Here is an 18,593-nt window from a genome sequence, read left to right as displayed (position 1 = left end):
ATATATATATATGTGTGTGTGTGTGTGTGTGTGCGTGTTTGTGTGTGTGCGTGTGTACCAAGAGACGACGGATGTTAGCTTGTCTTCCCCATCATAAGAGACTAACACATGTCTGTAATATTTACACTCCAAAGAAACAGAAAGTTGTGGATTACTTAATAAAGATTCCCTAAAAACTAAGATTAGCAAAAATAAACAAAAAAATACATGTAATCAAATATTATGTGATTATTATTAGTAGTATTATTTACAATGCTTACTGAATATTCTTAAATATGAAATTAAGATTATGAAATAAAACTGAATCAGATAACTACAAATGAATTTATGTGGAATTATTAAATGATTTTCCTTTGAAACTGAACAATTTAATACAGCCACAGGTCTAAAATTTGATCATTAATCTGAAAAGTGATAAACGTCTTCCAAGTCCCTGCTTTTATTTCATTCCATCCTCCCTAAGGTAAGAAGTAACTCGCAGTCAATAACAGGAAATATTTAAGTATCAAAATACCTGCAGAAAGAAATGCAGACTCCTTCCAAACAGATGGAAGCAAAAAAAAAACCAAACAAACCTAGTAATCATCAAAGTGTGACAGTTGGTGTATACAAATTGTCTAAAAAGAATTAAGGAAACCATAAAGGACATTGGTTATCTTGATTAGTGCTCTGCCCTCTCAAAAGAACTTTTTCCCCAACAATCGGAATATACCGGCCTTGGTAATTCTCCCCTTGAATCAAATCAATTCACGAGCGCTGAAAGGTCACGCCGTGGTCTTGGGATACAAGTCTTCTTTTATCTAACTGCAAATAAAGCGCACCACCGCTTCAAGGTTTGCGCTGAAACAAAATTTCCCATGGAGGAAAACTACAGCAAGGGCACGTTCAGACACTTTTGTCCAAATCCATTCTGCTCATGCAGAGCCAAAACCAGAAGTCGCTTCCAATCGCAGCCGAAGACTTTGTCGTCTAACTTCCATTGAATTCACACTGTGGGTAAAAGGAGAGAGGCACGATGTCGTACTTTGCAGTCTGTTGAAAAGAAGCATGTAGGGTTAGGGTTAGGCCATTGAAGGAAGGTATCTTCGGCTTGTCATATCTAAACTATTCAGACCTCAGAGGACATGACTCTTTTACTGACAAACCTCACTTTGTCAGACCATTAGGTCTGGAGAGAGAAGGGAGCTGGTCAAGTGATTTTGAATGGGGAGCAGAATGATTTATTTTTTGTCTCTGCTGCCTAAGATCTCTGCTGAAGAGACGGCTGTAACAAGACATGCTATTCATGGATGACTTCCTACCTCCAAGGCTTCTCGGCAGGGCGGAAAGCAAAAACAATCGGTTGAAACGTAACGATTACGGCACATAATCATCGTCTCGCTCTTCAGACGTCTGAAAGACCAAGAAGCACCAGTCAATTCAATACTGCCCCTAAATATTGACATTTTCGCAGGGATTCAAATCATTGGCTCGTCTCCCACTAATGTTGCTTATTACTGGGAGGAACTGAAGCACATAATATCCGTCCCTGCAATAACTTGTGAGCCATACGAGAGCTGTTATTTCTGGAACAGAGGACGGCACTCTCACTCTGCCACAGCAGGAATAAGTAATGCTTTATTGTAGTTTCAGTCATGACATTTCAGATTGGTACTTTGACTCAGACATTTTCAAGTAAGCATTCTGAAGTAAAGGCAGATATTCTTGAGAAAATGAAAAGCTTCAATAAGTTTAGTTCAAATAGCTCGTACTCAAACCCGCTTTGGTAAAGTGCAGTGTGGATGATGGCATAAACATGGCTGCTCTCATTCAAATATCTCAATAGCTGTTTGAAAATGGACACTCGTGTTTAAGCTGTGCAGGTTCCTAATGGTGGGAGTGCAGCGACGATTCACACCGACGATTAAAGATTTAGAGTTTCAAGCACTTGGTAAACGTACCACAGCGATACAGGCTCAGGGATCATACAGAACATGCTGAAAGTTTCCAAACAGGATACTTGATATACTTGATAAAGTCAAAAACTGTTCCAAAAAAATAGAAATTAGGCTCAAAACATGACTGATTTTCACTCAGGTAGTAAGACAAGGAACTCAAACACAAACCGACCAGACAAGACATAACCGGAAACGTAAACAGTGACTGATCAGACCACTGCTGACACACAGTGCGTCAGAAACTGACATTCAAAGACTTACCTGACAAACAAATACTGATCAGAATAGAGCTAAAAAATAATCTTTAAATTCAACCAACACTATTAGGTCAGAACTAGCTGCCTGCAGTAGAAGAAAAGCTGAGCAAATGATAAAAACAAACTTTCTCTCTCCTTCCAATCAGTACTTTTCTTTTGTGGCTCTCCATCTGCAGCTCCACTTTAACTGCTAACTCAAAACGCAAACAAATCGATCTGCTACCTATTAACCACCATTCAAAGTACAACAGACCTAGAAATAAAGTTAACTATATGCGTGCTCTCCAAATAGTCAACTAAAGAGTTAGGCTAACAAAAATGCCAAAGATTTTAGGTGAAAACTGAAAATCTAGATCGTCTAGTTTTTAATCAACTGTCAATTTATTTTATGAATGAAACACAAGCCGTCACAACCCCATCAAATCCTCACACTGTTGCCCCATGTCCTTCCAGGTCGAACAGGCTACCAGCTCAAGCTGTGGGCATTATGAACTGAACCGTTTCATTACCAGGATCTAAGCTATGTGTTATGTGACCGGACTGAGCTGACTTCATAATAACTAACTTTGTATTTATGTACACAAACTGGATCTGTGTTTTGTAAAGAGCCTCAAGACGACATTTCTTTTCAGACAAAATGAATTTAATTGTGCCTTGGAATTTGTTGTCGCTTGTGGCTGTAACTTGGCGAAAGGTGGGAAGAGTTCAAGAGTACGAATACTTTTTTCAAAGCGCCGTGTCCTTCAAGAACATGGCTATTCTCGCGCTCACAATAGCATTTTGCTTTTATTGAGGCCGCTCCGTAAAACCAATCATTTCACGGTTGCAAACATTGCCAGGTTGATATTATATACATGGCCGTGGCACCAGGCCTGCGTCCTTCTAAATGATCTGAACCGCAACACGTTTGCGAGATACATTAGCACCCTCTCACAGCTTGCTCGAGAGCACGCATTGTGCAGATTCTATAGCGCTCCACTTTAATGTGCGAGCATTGTGCGGCAAAAAGTTGGACCTCAGGAATCGTTGCTCCTGCATTCATCCGTCTCCCGAAGGCTAAAACGGGTCAGTGTCAAAATACTCATGTGAAGATTAGTGTTTGCTGTACTTTCACACTTCTACATGTGGTGCCAAATTGACTGGTCAGTAATTTGATTTTAATTATTCTTTTTTTTTTCCTCCCCCCTTTCCCCACGTTGCAATCCTTCACTTGCCTTCATGTTGTTAGATACAGAGAAAAAGGCCTGTTTTGATTGTCTTATTCAATAAAGACGGTTTGGGGATGGGGGCAATTAATACCTTACAACATCCCAACAGGGGAAAAAAAGGGAAGCTAACAGGGGCATTTCCTGAGGACATCATAAAGTCTCATTACATCAGCTCTTATTTGAGCAATTGTGCCTGCAGGGAATACGTTTGTTTTAAAGGTCACACCTAGAAAATGTTTGAATTATCAAGAACGATGTGATCCTGAGCTGTAAACTCTGATTAATAGGGGGATAAAAAACAGAGGAAGACATTCTTGTCAAAGTAAAGGTAAATAACCTTTACGTTCCTGCTTCCCTTTTATTGTTTTTCAGCACTTTATGCTTAATTTTGGTGCCAAATATTTTGAGTGAGAAGAAAAAAAAAATGGATGTGGATGTCTTTGTCGACAAACAAAACAAGAGAAGTTGAGGTTGTGGAGTTTGACCGGGACAAAATGTCTGGATTGAGGCAAACGGACTCAAAGTTTTCTTGTGCCACTCGACACAACGTATCTGTTAAAACAAATGGGTGTGATTGGCTTTGAATCTACTGTTCAGTACATAGAGAGCTAACACCATTAGCAGGAACTAACACAAAATCAAAACAAACTGAAGGATAGTGAATGTGTTGAAAGTGACAAGGAGGCATCTTTAAGTCATTGTAACATGAGATTCTAATATATTTTAGAAAATGATTTGATTCCTTTGCTAAATATAAAACAGCTGGAGTTAGAAGGTGGAGCTCTTTGCAGCATAATGATGGCTTGACGTTTCCAAGCAGGAGCTTTTTCTGCTGAATCTTTCCTCCTCCTCCAGTTGATGCTCCTCATTTTCATTTCCTCTTGTCATTTCTCAATTGCCTTTTATTTCAAAGGGCTCCGGCTGGACGGAACGAGCGCTGTATACGTCATCTACCAAGAATGCAGTGCAGCGTAAACATCCTTGTGACAATATGTTATTTCAATTTATAAAAACTAAACAGCCTAAAGTATTTTTACTGTACAGTTTTTACATCTGAAATTAATGTTTCTCAAAGTCTTTTATCACAGCTGATCATGAAGGCCTTTAAGGACTTGATCTTGTAACAAATGTAATTATCTAACGCCTCTTGATTTTTTCCAGTAATATATCAAAGCACAAACTGTCAGGAAAGTCTAATGGTTAATTTCTTTCTAGCTTTGAAAAGTCCTTTCACAATCCAGTTCTTCTTCCTTTGATTTTTTGCCCCGCTGCTGTCACTCTGATACCACAACCGCTCTTGACTCTCTGGTAGTTCGACTGATATTTCTGTGTGTCAGCTCACACTGTCCAGGGTTAGTCCAGACTCTCAGAATTGTAACCTTATGATCCTCCAGGCCAAACTTAATGGGACACCAGAGTCCCAACCCGCCCCAACCAGTCCACTGGATTAGTGCTACTCCTATCCCATCACGTCCAGGCCCATCACCAAGGGTCTTCAGACCGCAAAACTGCAAATATGAAGCGGCACCTCCGAGCCCAAGACCTGCCTGAGTTTACCCATCGCCTCGGGGTCGTGTGGCTGTGCAGACCTGCTTTCATGGCCTGAGGAAACGGAACGAGCGGCAGCGGAAAGGGCCTAGAACAAGGCCGACTGACCCAGAAAGACCAGCAATTTCAGATACAGGATAGTTGGACTCAATTGTTTTCCTATATATGAAATAAAGAGCATATGAAAGGTATCTCTGCAATTAAATGTCCAGTTTTGGATTGATGTAGGATTAGGAAAGACCAACGAAGGAAAAGGGTAGAAATAAGGCCGACAAAGTATGACGTGGGTCTGGTTCTGAAATGCTACGTTTCTACATTTGATTGATTTAACACTGTAGCTTACTGCTTTGTAAAGGTTTTCATGTTACAAACACATTGAATGGACTAACTGAACTTATACAGCGATTTTCCAATCATTTGCCTAGGGGGACATCGACATGTGGCAGGAGGAAGCTGCAATCAAACCCAAAACTTTCCACTCACAAGACGACTACGCTACCCACCGTCGCCACAGTTGAAGTTTATAGTTGATTTTTAAATCATGGTCTTCTGGATGAGAAAGGGAATGCCCATCGATCCCTCCTGATGGACAGACCGGCCCACATCCACATCTTCAACTAGTCTCTTGATCTGATGTTTAGGATTTCGTCTCTAGTGAAACTGACCGGACAGGGGTGGCTAATCACTCCGTCCGTCTGTCCACGTTTCACCTTTGCAGGGTCTTAAGTGTCCAGTTCATCACACAGTGACACAGAGTCCGACAACCAAACCTAAACTACAAATTGCAGCTTATGGCCATAATGACCATCATTCAATTTGGAAGAAAAATGGGAAAGTTGGGAGTTTCTTAACACAATCCCAATTGAGAAGTAGAGTGACAAAAGCATCAAGTTGTGGGGATATTTTGCTACAGGACATACTGGTGCACTTCCCAACATGAATGACATCGTGACTAAATAACAGTTGGAAGCAGAAATATTGAAGCTAAGTCTGGGTCTTTGAAATGGCAATGAGGTATGAAGCACTCTGCAGGTGTGCAGAACGAATGGCTGCACGATTTGCTCTGTGCATGGGCAGATAACAAAAACAATGGCGGATAGCATGGTGCTGTGTTTGCTACTTAACCTGTTCAGCTTAAAGTGACTTCTGATAAGGAATATACATGAGGACTTTCTTCATCTGAGTTTTCTGGAAACTAGGGACGAGGAGGCCAAGGGTCAAAATGCGTGTTTTGACAACAACCTAAAATCACAGCGCCATCCAGTGGCCTGGCATGACAACCACAATTGACTCAAGGTGTTGTAGCGGTCTCCTCTAAACGTGAAAATTTTCCCCAAACTGAAAATACCGGCGGTCTCCAGACAGAAGCCTTGTGTAAACTTTATCCAAAATTCTGACTTTACTGGAGGACATTTCTGCACTTCGTTACAACAAAGAACAGAGCCGCAGCTTTAACTTCGGAAGTGTTGTTGCTCGAGATCAGTTGTCAACAGGAGACACAATACTGAAATAAACTGATAAACATACTAACTGCACTCCCTGTAATTTGTGTGCGTGAACATTTAGACATGCATATGTACACCTGTGAGAGACACACACTCAAACACACATCAGTACACATATAATTTCGGACCCATTCTTTACCTATCGGCAGATACAGGTTTTTCTGATTAGAAACCCGGCTCTCCATTCATCATCTTTTCCATTATGTGACGGTGTTTTCAATTAGTTACTCGCTGTTTACAGGTATTGTGCTCACAGAGACCAGCGTGGCCTGGCCTCCAGGCTATTGTCGCCCTCCACAAAGGATAATTAACCATCCACCTATACGCGGCACGTAGAGGATGGACCCACACTATGATTTCACTAAGACAAGGATATAAACATGCTTTCATATGTTGTATCGATTGGATTATTCTGCTTGTTTTTCAGGTGTTTTTTTTTTTTTCTCTCTCTCTCGGGGGATCATTTGACCCGTGACACTTTTCCCAATAGTCTTTTTTTATGGGAATTTTCTGTTTGGAGTTTAGGATATTACAGTGGCCATTCAGCACAATGTCAAGAGTCTGACCAGGTGTTTTTTTTTTTTTTACATTCAGGACTGTGAGATAGTCATTGAGCAGTACAATAGATGATGAATCCTCTCTAGGGGATAAAATAATGACCTCAGGCTGTTGGTTTGTAAATTGTCCTTGAGGATTTTTTTTTTTGTACGGACAACACACCTTTGTTACAAACATGGCAACAACATAAATGGATTTTATTCCTGGTGGATTTCTATAATCACTCTGAAGCTCCATCGCCTCAGATTTTAGCCTATATTTCCTCCCTATGAATAAAAGCAAACGTGACAATAACAATTTGCAGAAATCTACCATTAAAATCTGGATATATATTATTAATATGCATCTTTTGATAAGTTGGAAAACGTAAGGAAGTTTGACGAAGCTTAATGCAGGGAGGCAATGCTGACCACCAGATGGACTATATGTGTACAAGCTGATGAAATATAGTTCAAGTTAAAAGGTTACACTCACTTATATATTCATGTAAGTCTCAAATATTAAATTATGTATGATCAGCATTTTTTTTCTTGCAAGATGGAATATTCATGCTACAACTGGAATAAGAAAAAACCCCTGAACATTCACCAGCATAATACAGAAATGTGGACTTGATGAAAAGTCTGTCCAAAGGTTGTTTTCAAATAGCCTAAGGGCCAAAATTCCTGCAAAATATTGTGCCACAAATATTTCACCAAAATCATAGTTTAAAATGGAGCTGCACCAAATGCTACGAAGATAAATTTAAAAGTCTCTCCCCACTGTGATTATGGCATTTATCTAATGGGAATAATTTCTGTAACTTACCATATAATTGCAAGATTTGACATTCTGAAAATAAATTAACTGGAAACGCAAATATTTTGAAAAATGTTTTTGATAAAAAAAAGTTCAGCCGATAGGACGAGGTTTTTTTTTCTTCTTTTTTTGTGACTTTATCAAAATTGGTTCATTTCTCAAAACTGCAATGAAAACACTGTTTTCACATCACACGAGTCACATGTTCGACAACCGAATTTTTGCCGCTGCCGCAAATCACGAAGAAAAAAACAACAGGGAGTAGTTGGAGGATCCTGTTTTTTTAATGAACAAACGTATTCACCTGTGATTTTAATTGCATTTCTTGTTTTTTTCGACATTAGCGGAATATTTCAAAGTTTTGTGCAGTTAAAGTAAACTGCGATGTATCCGAAAGAATAAAAAATAATAAAAAAAAAAAAACACTGAGCCTTGTTGGTTGTTTAATGCGTCAGGTGGATGGACTCAGGTGGAGCCTTTAGCAGGTAAGGAGATAACACAGCAGGCAGATTTACATGCCACAACTGATGCTGACCACATCAAAGAGGACCAGACCATTAATAGGCAAAGGGAAAAACACTGGATCACCATCACATATACATCTGACGGCCGCAGTGACTCACATTTTGTGCAGCAGGACAGGCACCATGACCACACAAGCTAACGGAGACAAACTACTTTTTATACCCCATAACAACCAGGAGCTGATGTTGCCTCTCACAATTAATTAGGCAACTTATTGAGCTCAAGATGCAATATGCATGTTAATTTAATGGGCTAGGTCTGGTTTCAGAGAGAATGAGCAAGTGCTTTGATGTTTACAAAACTTGGCAGAAAATCACTGGCGGCGAACAATTACAGAATTAATGAAGATCAAAAGAACAATTGCAAAAGGCTATTCCTGCAAATACATGCATGCTAATATCAGAGGACGCGCGCATGTTGAATGCGATGGCGGCCAATCGCGAGCGGCCGAGCTGAACATCAATGCTCTCCTACCGGTCATGAGAGCATGGAGTGTGTTGGTGGGCTTACCTTTCTTTGTTAATGAGTGCTGTTTGTTTTGGAACAGGTTCATACTCACTGAGTATACAATACAGGAAAGAAATGCACCAATCATTATAAAAAAGGCAAAGATGTTGTATTTAGATATCACCTTGTATTAGATAAGGTACTTAATAGTACTTATAAAGCGAATTATCGCACCAATCTGAGCAGCTTTTTTCTTTGGCGTGTGGGTACTTCTGGCACCAGGTTTCCTAGAACCATACAAGGATAAGTAGGCATGGATGGATGGATGGATGGATGGATGGATGGACGGACGGATGGATGGATGGATGGACAGACGGATGGATGGAGCTACTTTTAGGTGTGCATTCATGCATTGGGAACAATGTCACAATATGTGGTTTATGGCACAACTGCAGTTTGCAGTTGTGCCATAATCTCTCTCTTTTAGGATAAAATATTGAGTTGTACTCCATGAAACTATTGTCATTGTTATCTAACAAACCTCTTAAGTCTTCACAGAACGACTGCATTAATCGTAGGGCTGTCCAGGTTAGCTCTGGCGAATAATCTAAAAAGTCTAACGCCTTAATGTTACATAACACAGATTGATCGCATTACCTATTTTGACCTACTTAGTTCGCAGAAGGTCTTGTACTGCGGTCAGCAATGCAGAGTCACCAGAGTGAAAAGATGAGAGTCAAAGTGGTGTGCTCAGCGGCAAATAACGCTTTAAAATGTTGACATTTTGCCTCACGTCTTCCTGTCAGATAACTGTCAAATAAAGACCACAAAAGCCCCCAAAAAACAACAAAGTACTGATGGAAATTGGTTTAAGACCATGGTATCATGTAGTCTACTAATAGCAACAATGTCTCATTCTTCCAGTTTATAGTTAACATTTCTAAATTACATTTCAAACAAAATTACTTCTTCTGAACCTTCCTGAAGATGAAAATTGAGATGTTTGAGGTTTGAAACATTTTCTTAAACAGTTTTTGAAAACGTACATTTCACAGTTACAAAGTTAAGCATCGTGATTGATCATATCATTAATCTGAATAAATTATTTAATTGACTGACTACTAGTGAAAAAAAATGTAGCCTTTGAAATCAGGTGGTCTCTGAATGCTGTTATTTCATCTAGGAGTATCAGGTTAAGGGGGACTGAATACAGAAAGCACTCCACACTTTTCAGGTTTTGTTTTGGGTGGGGGAGGTACATTTTTTTTTTGAAAACCATGCATCATTGTGCTTCCACATCACAAGTGCATCTACAGATTTATTCTGTATACATCTGAATAAAATGAAATAAGGTTTGTGATCGTAATGTGCCAAAATATGTTAAGAAGGGTTATGAATCTTTGCAGGGCACTGCAATGAGGTAAGTTTAACAAAAATGTCCCAATAAATAGCTATTGAGATATGTAGAAAAATTCAAAGGATGTCTTATAATGCTTATTACTCGCCTTGCTAACAGTTTGTTTTTTGCCCTTAAAACATTTTCTCATGTTTTCACTCATTCCTTCAGATAATTTATCAGCATCTATACTATAAAGTTATTCTTACACTTGGATCATGATCTAATTACATTGAGTGAAATAATTGGATTAAAGAAAACATCCGACAACAACTCGTTAGTGTTGGGTAGAAGTATAAATTTTGCAAGATCTGTTCATATATTTTGCGTCCAGCCATTCTGAGGATATAATCTATCAGAGCAGAGTTGTAGAAGAGCAAAAATTCAGTGTTTATTTAGCAGATTCCATTTTTAGGCCGACTTGTTGGCATGTTGGAGCAGGAATGAGCAATTTGGGTCACATGCAAATATCCTGCCTTTCACATTTTTACCATGTGTTAGTCCATCTGGAGCATGCAGCAGAATAATAGGCACAAGCCCGTCTACCATGCACGTTTACTCCAAACGCGGCAAACACATGTTCGGCAGCTAAAGGCATTGTAATGCCGCTTCAGTAAATGTTGAATTTTCATCTTTGTTTTTTTTGTATTTATTTTAAAACTGTTTCAATCTGCGTGCTTAAGCTGAAAACCTACAAAAACTGGGGCTTACCACCTGTTGAGTTTGATGTGAAACACATAAACATAAAAAAACAACTCAAGTTCTAAAATGAAAGCAAGTGTCCCATTTCAGTTTTAGTTTTTTTTTTTTTTTTTTCTCTCTGCCGTGACGAGAGCTGCAGGGACTGAGGTCGAAACGCCTCGTGCTGCAGCAAAAAATTAATTAAACACGACTCTGGGTCGTGATCACACATGTCACGTTGGATTTCAGCGTCGGAGTCCTCCCGAGTGCCGGGTGCGGAGCCTTGTCTAATTATGGAAAAGTTGTCAAGGCGTCGGCGCTCCTGCTTGGTAGCCGCGCGTGGTACCCGCCTGAGAAACAACAGGCTGTCGGAAACCTGCGCCCACCAAAGGCCCGTCGGGCTGAAACCTGTGCCGCGCGCACGCCCTCGCGTTCCGTCCGCGAGACAAGAGCCGTCTCTCTGAATTATTCCCCGGATGATTCACAGGGACGGCCGAGCAGTAGGAGGCTGCTGAGCAGAGGTGGTTTCTGGGTAAATGGTCCTTGTTCAGTCCACCACCAGCCAGGCCGAGCGCTGGACATTTTGCTGAGGGAACAGTCTTCCCCATGTTGCAACTATGCTAAGCTAATGCTAGAGCAGAGTTTGAGGTCGTTCAGTTTGTTCAGGGTTTATTCCGTCTTGCTTGGCAGGTTTTAGAGTGGAATCAGAGCAGAAGTGCATGTTTAGGTTTTTTATGACCTAAACTTATAGCAAGAAAAAAAAAAAAAAAAAAACTAAGCGAAGAAAAGAAACATTCAGTAAAAATAACTCAAGGACTAACAGAGGGGATGAAAACAGAATATGTAAAAGGAACACGCAGATGTTATGATGAACATCTGCATTGTGTGGGTTCATTCTGAATGGGAGGATTATGGATAATAAATGCCTTCCAAAGTGTCACCTTATTACCGCAAATTTCGGTCTATGTTACATTTTGCTATTCTTTTTTTGATACTCTTAAATATATATCAAAATTCTAATTCAAAAATATTTTATTGGTCCCAAAGGGAAATTAAATGTTGCAACTTATATTCAAATTCTTCAGAGTTATTGAAGAAGGCTGTTAGCAGTAAAGATCTTCTAGCGGTCTGTATTACAGCAAATTTGAAGAAGCCTCTGACTGAAGTCACTATTTTTCAAGACAGTGATGAACAGGACGGTCAGGAATGTCCATAATTTTCTTGATTTTATGTGATCTTTCTTAAAGATGAGTTAAATTGGAAGAAGAGCATAAGTGAAGATCTATTTTCATCTTTTGTTACTTTTTGTCAGTTAATTATAGGACTGTACTTTGACTGGGCCATTGTAGGGCATGGAATTTGGAGACCCAGAAGAAAACCCAGGGCGCATCAGAGGGACTATGTTTCGGTCTGAAAACCAATTGGGAAGTTGAACCTTTGCTCAGGCTCACACATTTCTTAGAAGTATCATGAGACACAGCATAAGACAGATGATCTGTGAAAAAAGAGAAAAAAAATTGAGCTCCACTACCTCTACCGAAATACACAGCTTGGTCCGGAACAACCATTATCAGAGCCAGGAGGGTTCTTTGCACTGTCAATCATTTTGTGTGTGCGCTGCTCACAGCCTGCCACTTTACGCTACAGCTGGTTCCCACACAACAGAATCTGCCATAAATGCTAAGTCTAGTTAGCAAAGCCATCGATGACAATGGACAAACGGCTTTCCTGTAGCACATTGAGCAGCATTGATTGACAGCACTAAGCCCCGCCTCCTGACTCTGATTGGTTGTTTCTGACTGGAAGTGGTGGATTTTTGCTGAGGGCAAAAGTAGAACTGGGAGGAGCTTGATTTTTTTGTTTTTTACATGTCTCATACTTTATTATCAAGACATGGTGACAGTTTTAATAAATGTGTAAAATCCATATTTATTTTGTAACACTTCCGTACTGCAGCGTTAAGAGATTTTATCGCAGGAATGTCCTGAATTTTGTCCCACAGTATGACACTGCCACCACCATGCTGCATTATAGGGATTTCTGGACGAGTGCTCAGTGACATTCTCTTCACTAATGTCCTCTGGCAAATATACGAATTATGCTCAAGTTTTTGTCGGCATGTAGAAATCCGGTAGAAACACAAGGTCTGCAGATCAACGTTAAGAAAAATGAAAAGGTTTAACGATGTCAATACTTTAGCGAACAATCCTGCCATGACTCTTCTTTCCTCTTTATGTTTTGTTTATATAAAAAAAAGAAGTTTTCCTCTGTATGTGGCAGAGAGCAGCAAAGTTAGTTAGAATGGAGTTTTTCATGAGAAACGGAGGCGAGGGGGAACACTGGCTCATCTTTTAATTGGGTTTTTGTGCCGATATCCATTCTGGTTGTGAATACGTTGATTTGTAAAGGAGACCGGGGAAAGTTGTACGTCGGCTGCATTCCTTTCATGTTTACTGGTAACACTTAGCAATCAATACGTTTCAACTTTCAGCCAGCCACCATCAGCTCTCACAAATGTGGCTCTTTGTGCCTGAGAGGAAAGCAAAGAGAGCGGCGCACAGGTGCACAGAAAATCCTTGAGGCAGCCTGAGCCTCCGCTGTCCGGCGGACAACAGAGGAGACGCACGATTCCTGCCGCCGATGGTAGGTGGCTGAAACAAAACATTTACGAGACCTTCATCCAAATAGTTTCTTTTTTTTCTCTCCCTTTACTTGTCAAGGCTTGTGGTTCTGGGTGTTTGTGTCGACAGTTTTATATGATTAACCTCGAGGTTTTTTTTCAAACAGAAAAATCTTTTCTTTTGTACCCTCTTTTTGTTAAGTTTCTCGTTATATAAATATATACATATATTTTTTTTTTTCGCAGCTCATACTTTCAGATCTCCATCACTATAAAATCACTCTTACAATAATTAGAGCATAAAGTTACTACACTGACTGAAATGATTGCAAATAGAAAAATTACAGCCAAAATCAACACTAGAGCGTAGCTCTGAAATATTTAAATTGTGTAAAAAGTGTTGATTCATGTTGCGCACACTTTATTAGACACCAGGGCTGCAACTAACAATTTTCTTAGTAATCGATTATTATGATTAATTGATTAATCATAAAACAACCTAACAGTTCACCTAACACAATATTAGAAATACATTAAAAGATGCAAATAAATCATCTTTTCACATAAGAAAATACAAATGTTATTGCCTAAAATGCACAGCATTCCTTTAGGGAGTTTGAACCAGGTGACTATAAAACCATGAAACCTTTGGAGATTTGGGTGAAACAGGTTTGTTTTAATCTCAAATGCAAAATGTATGTTAGTTTTGTACACTTTTGGTTTAATTATATCCTTTTTTTTTCTTTTCAAAAAAAGGCATCTTTTGAGTCTGTCTACATTCCACTTGTCGATTAATCTATTACCAAACGAGTCGTCGATTATTTCAATAATCGATTCATGACGATTAATCTGATTAACTGTGTCAACCCTGTTGGATACACCTTACTGGTGCTGGCTTCTCATGGGAGGGTTTGTGCCTCAGCTCTCCATGACAGGGATACCGTGTCAGAAATATTTGAGATTTTACTTCACTTTTGGCACGACAATGTTTCTCAGTTGCTCCATTAGGATTGAATGACGGGAGGATGGAGCTGGTCATCAACAGTGTTTAGGCAGGCTGTGACGTTTAGATGAGGCTTCAGACTTCAAGACTGTACCAAGGAAACCAGGAAGCATACCTAACACAGCTTCCTGTGAGAATAACCGTTAATGCTGGGTATTAAATTAGTAAAGACAGCAAAACATCCACATCTGTAAGATACCAGTTCATGATGACATAAAAACTGTCACAGGAGCAATTATTAAAATGTTGATATACGCCTATGTGTAACATTTAGGTGATCATTTATCATCTACATAATACAATAAGTCTCATTAGTTCAGCATGTTCTGTATTTAATACGTGTTACTGCATCTATGTGGTTCTAACCTTAGATGCATCAAACACAGCAAGGGAAGCTGAGAGCGTCTCAAATACCGTGTTAGTGCGCCCTCTGCTGGCCATTTGCAAAACCGTAGAGCGCACATTCACTTGAGTAACTGAGTTGTTAGGGTTGAACCACTTTCATAGCATCAGTAAGATTAAAAGGCTAAGCTATCCTGAATAATAACAGAGAAGGAAAGGAAGCTATTCTGGTTTCATAGTTTGGCGGCGATAGAGAGGAAACAGGGAAATGTCACACGGAAGAGGACAGGGAGGATGGCTAGACACAGCCACACTAGCAAATATCCCCTCAGGGTTTGGTGGGGGGAGCTTTACTGATTAGCACTAATCAAAACGTCCAAGTAAGGTGCCATTTAATGAAACTGAAAACAAGGTCAGAGGGGTGTAAGGTTACAGATGCCAGTCACAGAGTCTGTCTGTGACCTCCGAGGTGTCAAAGGCCTGCAGGGCGGGGCCAAAATGTGTCAGGCAGAAAGCTTAAAGTTAGCTCAAAACACATGCAGGCAGTGAAAAACCAGGATCAACATCCTGCTTGTCCTAAAGAAAAGTATACAGAAATAAATGAGGAAACTCATCATCGTATTTTGAATGACTGCAACGGCGAAAATTAATAAAGCAGGATGAGAATGTTAGAAGGAGAGGGAGTGTGATCTGCTATAATTGTTGTGATGAAAGGTGGGACGAGTTGTAAACATCAGACCTCATCTTCTTGAGTGATTTTAAGCATAAAAGCTGAAATATTTAGCAGGAGACTTGGAATATTTCACATATACCGTTATTTTTTCTTTTAGGGGTGTTCTGCTAAATCTGCCCCCGATTTTCATTCACTGGGTGCAAAACACCAAAAATAACTTTTTTTTCCAAGAGGTACACTTGCAAAACTACCTACATAGTATATAAGTAGATTTTAATCAATCAATATGAGCAGAAATTGTCAGTGCAGTAGCTTTAGCGACTGTAAACTTATTTTTTAGGACAATTTTGCTAATTTTGTTGGTTCTGCCATGTTAACAACAAAACAAACAAAAAACTAAAACTCGCTTATGATTAAATATTAAAATTGTTACAAAAATGTATTACACCTATTTCAATAAGCTGGCATTATAAGAATTTTCCTGACAACCACAGCCAGGATGCAGTTCACTGAGAATGACTTAGCTTAGCTAGACTAAGCCAGCATTAGCGCTGGTGCTAAACTAGCTGCAGCTGGATACAACCAAGCACAGAAATTGTTTAAAAACAATTGTTAACTGTTATGAGGGTTGATGCATTCATTCCTTAACTTAACATTTTTAATGCCTAATATTTAATGTAGTAATAAACCAATTAACTACTTAGGCCAACAGCAACAATAGTGAAAAGTTACATATCTTTGAAAATATGAGAAAAAAATGTGAGAGTTTCTAAGCTGCCCAAATATACTTAAATCTGGTGACAGTATTTCTGATAAATACTGGCAAAGGGTCAAAACCATCTGCAGCCTGCACACTTAAACTGGCCCCTGGACGGTGCTGACATTGAGACATATTGATAGTGAGGACAGAACTGGGGTTGCCTGAGGCCAAAATGGGGGATTTAGTGGCTGAGCGAACGAAAGAAATTGGGAGGACCGAACGGCTCTGAGAGCATTGCCTGAGGTGGGACGCCAAGCACTGGATGCTGACTGGTCTGTTTGCTTGCTGGGAGCACTGGCTTCAGACTGGCCTGGGCAGTAGGCCAGCCGGGGCCTCTGGTAGCCCACAGACTGTTTGACTAGTTATTGATCGATTAAATAATGTCACTCCCCCCTCTCTCCACAGTTTAACCCACACCACACCATATACGGCAGGATCACAAAACGGTTCAGTTCACCTGCTGCTTCCGTTTGTCTTTCATTTTGCTCATATTGTTTGTGCTGTTCTATGGTTTAATTTACTTTATTATTTTTATTATTATTATTAAACCTGAGAAGAAAATATTAGTTTTGGTAAAATTACTAAACACACAGTTACATGAAATCACATGTGGAGTGCCGCAGTTTTGGCAATCAATGTCACAATGACACCTCTTGACCACTGGAGGGAGCCAAAACATCATCCACACGTTTGAGACGAACAGGGAAAATACGGGACTTTCTCATGATATGATTTCTTCAGCAAGAAGAAATCATGAACGTTATAGAGGTTCCCTTTTGACCTTTATAACTCTGGGAGCATTAAACTGAGGAGACAACGTTTAATCAAAAACATTTTTTTTATTTTATTTGGCAAAGTGTCTTTGGATTTCAGCCGACACAGTCATAAAATAGCTATTACAGTACAATTAAAAAGTTAAACCATAAAATAACATCCCCCTCTATGTAAAACAAAGTGGCGACAGCAACTGGTGCAATATTTCATAATGCAAACCAATAATGCTCGCGTTGTCTTTGGTTAATTTAAAGTACATTAATATAATCAAAAGGAAGGTTATGCAAACATCTTTTATATCCCAACTCCCGATCCTTGGATAACATTGCACCTCAGTAGTAATGATCCCTTTTAAGGGCTTTTTTGGGGGGTTTCTGTGTACAGAACATCAAAGTTTACACGACTGCACAGCTATGCAGTCCTCTGGCCACTGGTACGATTCAACGGCGAAGTCGTCGTAGTCGGTGCTGTAGCGGATCGAGCGAATGTACGCTTCTTTGTCGGATGGCTCAGGGTGAAGAGTGGCCATTTTGTGGTGGTAAGCGTAATCCATGACCTGTAAACGGAACATTTTGGGGGCGGGGTGGAATTATACTTCTCGCTGTGTACGCATGTTGACGTGACAGGCTGGATTTAACTTTGTGCTGAGGGTCTCACCTTAGCAGCCAGTTTAAGAGAAACCTCCCTGATGGAGCAGAGAGGAGGATAGAGTCTTCCCTCGGCGAGATTCTTATCAGTCACCTGGTCAGCAAGCGCCTGCAAAAAACCGCTTATGTCAGCGTAAATAAGCTAATCGGGCTGCTAGGAGGAATTGCTTTCGTTTTAAGATTATTCAGAACCTTTACAAACATTTATGGGAAGAAAAAAAAAAGAAATAGGCATCTTATCTCACAATTACGAGATTCGGATCTTGTAATTACAAGAGAAGAGCTTGTAATTAGGAGACAACTGGAGAGGTGCCATTTAAAGACAGAACGACTGGTAATCTGTCGCTCTCATGGTCAGGGACTCCCACGGAGAACCGTCGCTTTAATTAGGGATTGATTTTAATTTTTCGAGAGTGAGAATGTACATTACCCACCGATGCTCGATAATTAACTGTTTGTGGAATGGCTTTATTCTTTCAGCTTTGTAACGTAGTCTAAAGTATCGACTCCAGAATGTAATAAAACCAAATTATGCGACAACTGACAAAAAATTTAAGAAAAAAAAAAAATCCTTTAACACATTTTGTAATACTTTCTCCTGCAGTATGTAATAATGTTATTATATTTTGAACTGATTATTAAAAATGCAGTCTCTGCTATTTTAAACACATTGACGGTGTAATAATATGGCCCATCAGATGATATGAGCCATAGTTTGTGTTCGACTTGATCAATATGCTTCTAATAATCACAATTTAGATTATGCATTTTAAACTTTGATCAATAAATACCAAACTTTTAGTTGCCGACACTCAGACTCTTAAACTCACATGCCATTCAAGCCAAAACATTCAAAACACGCAACTTTTTCAACGCTTTGGTTTTTTTACGATACCCGTTTTTTATTTATACAT

The 18,593-nt window shown here is 39.6% G+C and overlaps 1 protein-coding gene across 1 annotated transcript in view; it reads right to left on the bottom strand.

Moving 5' to 3' along the window:
- Positions 1-17,077: 17,077 nt before the first annotated feature.
- Positions 17,078-18,593, bottom strand: part of me1 (malic enzyme 1, NADP(+)-dependent, cytosolic) — a 90,740-nt gene continuing 89,224 nt past the window's right edge. The window contains exons 13-14 of the mRNA XM_008431900.2: positions 17,690-17,788; positions 17,078-17,588 (exon numbers count right to left, since the gene is read on the bottom strand). Of these exons, the coding sequence (XP_008430122.1) occupies positions 17,421-17,588; positions 17,690-17,788 (267 nt within the window). The 3' untranslated portion in view covers positions 17,078-17,420. The remainder of the gene's footprint in view (positions 17,589-17,689; positions 17,789-18,593) is intronic.

This window comes from Poecilia reticulata, linkage group LG16, assembly GCF_000633615.1.
Source record: "Poecilia reticulata strain Guanapo linkage group LG16, Guppy_female_1.0+MT, whole genome shotgun sequence".
NCBI lineage: Eukaryota > Metazoa > Chordata > Actinopteri > Cyprinodontiformes > Poeciliidae > Poecilia > Poecilia reticulata.
Note: the sequence above shows the minus strand (reverse complement) of the source record. Positions and strands in the feature narration are given on the sequence as shown.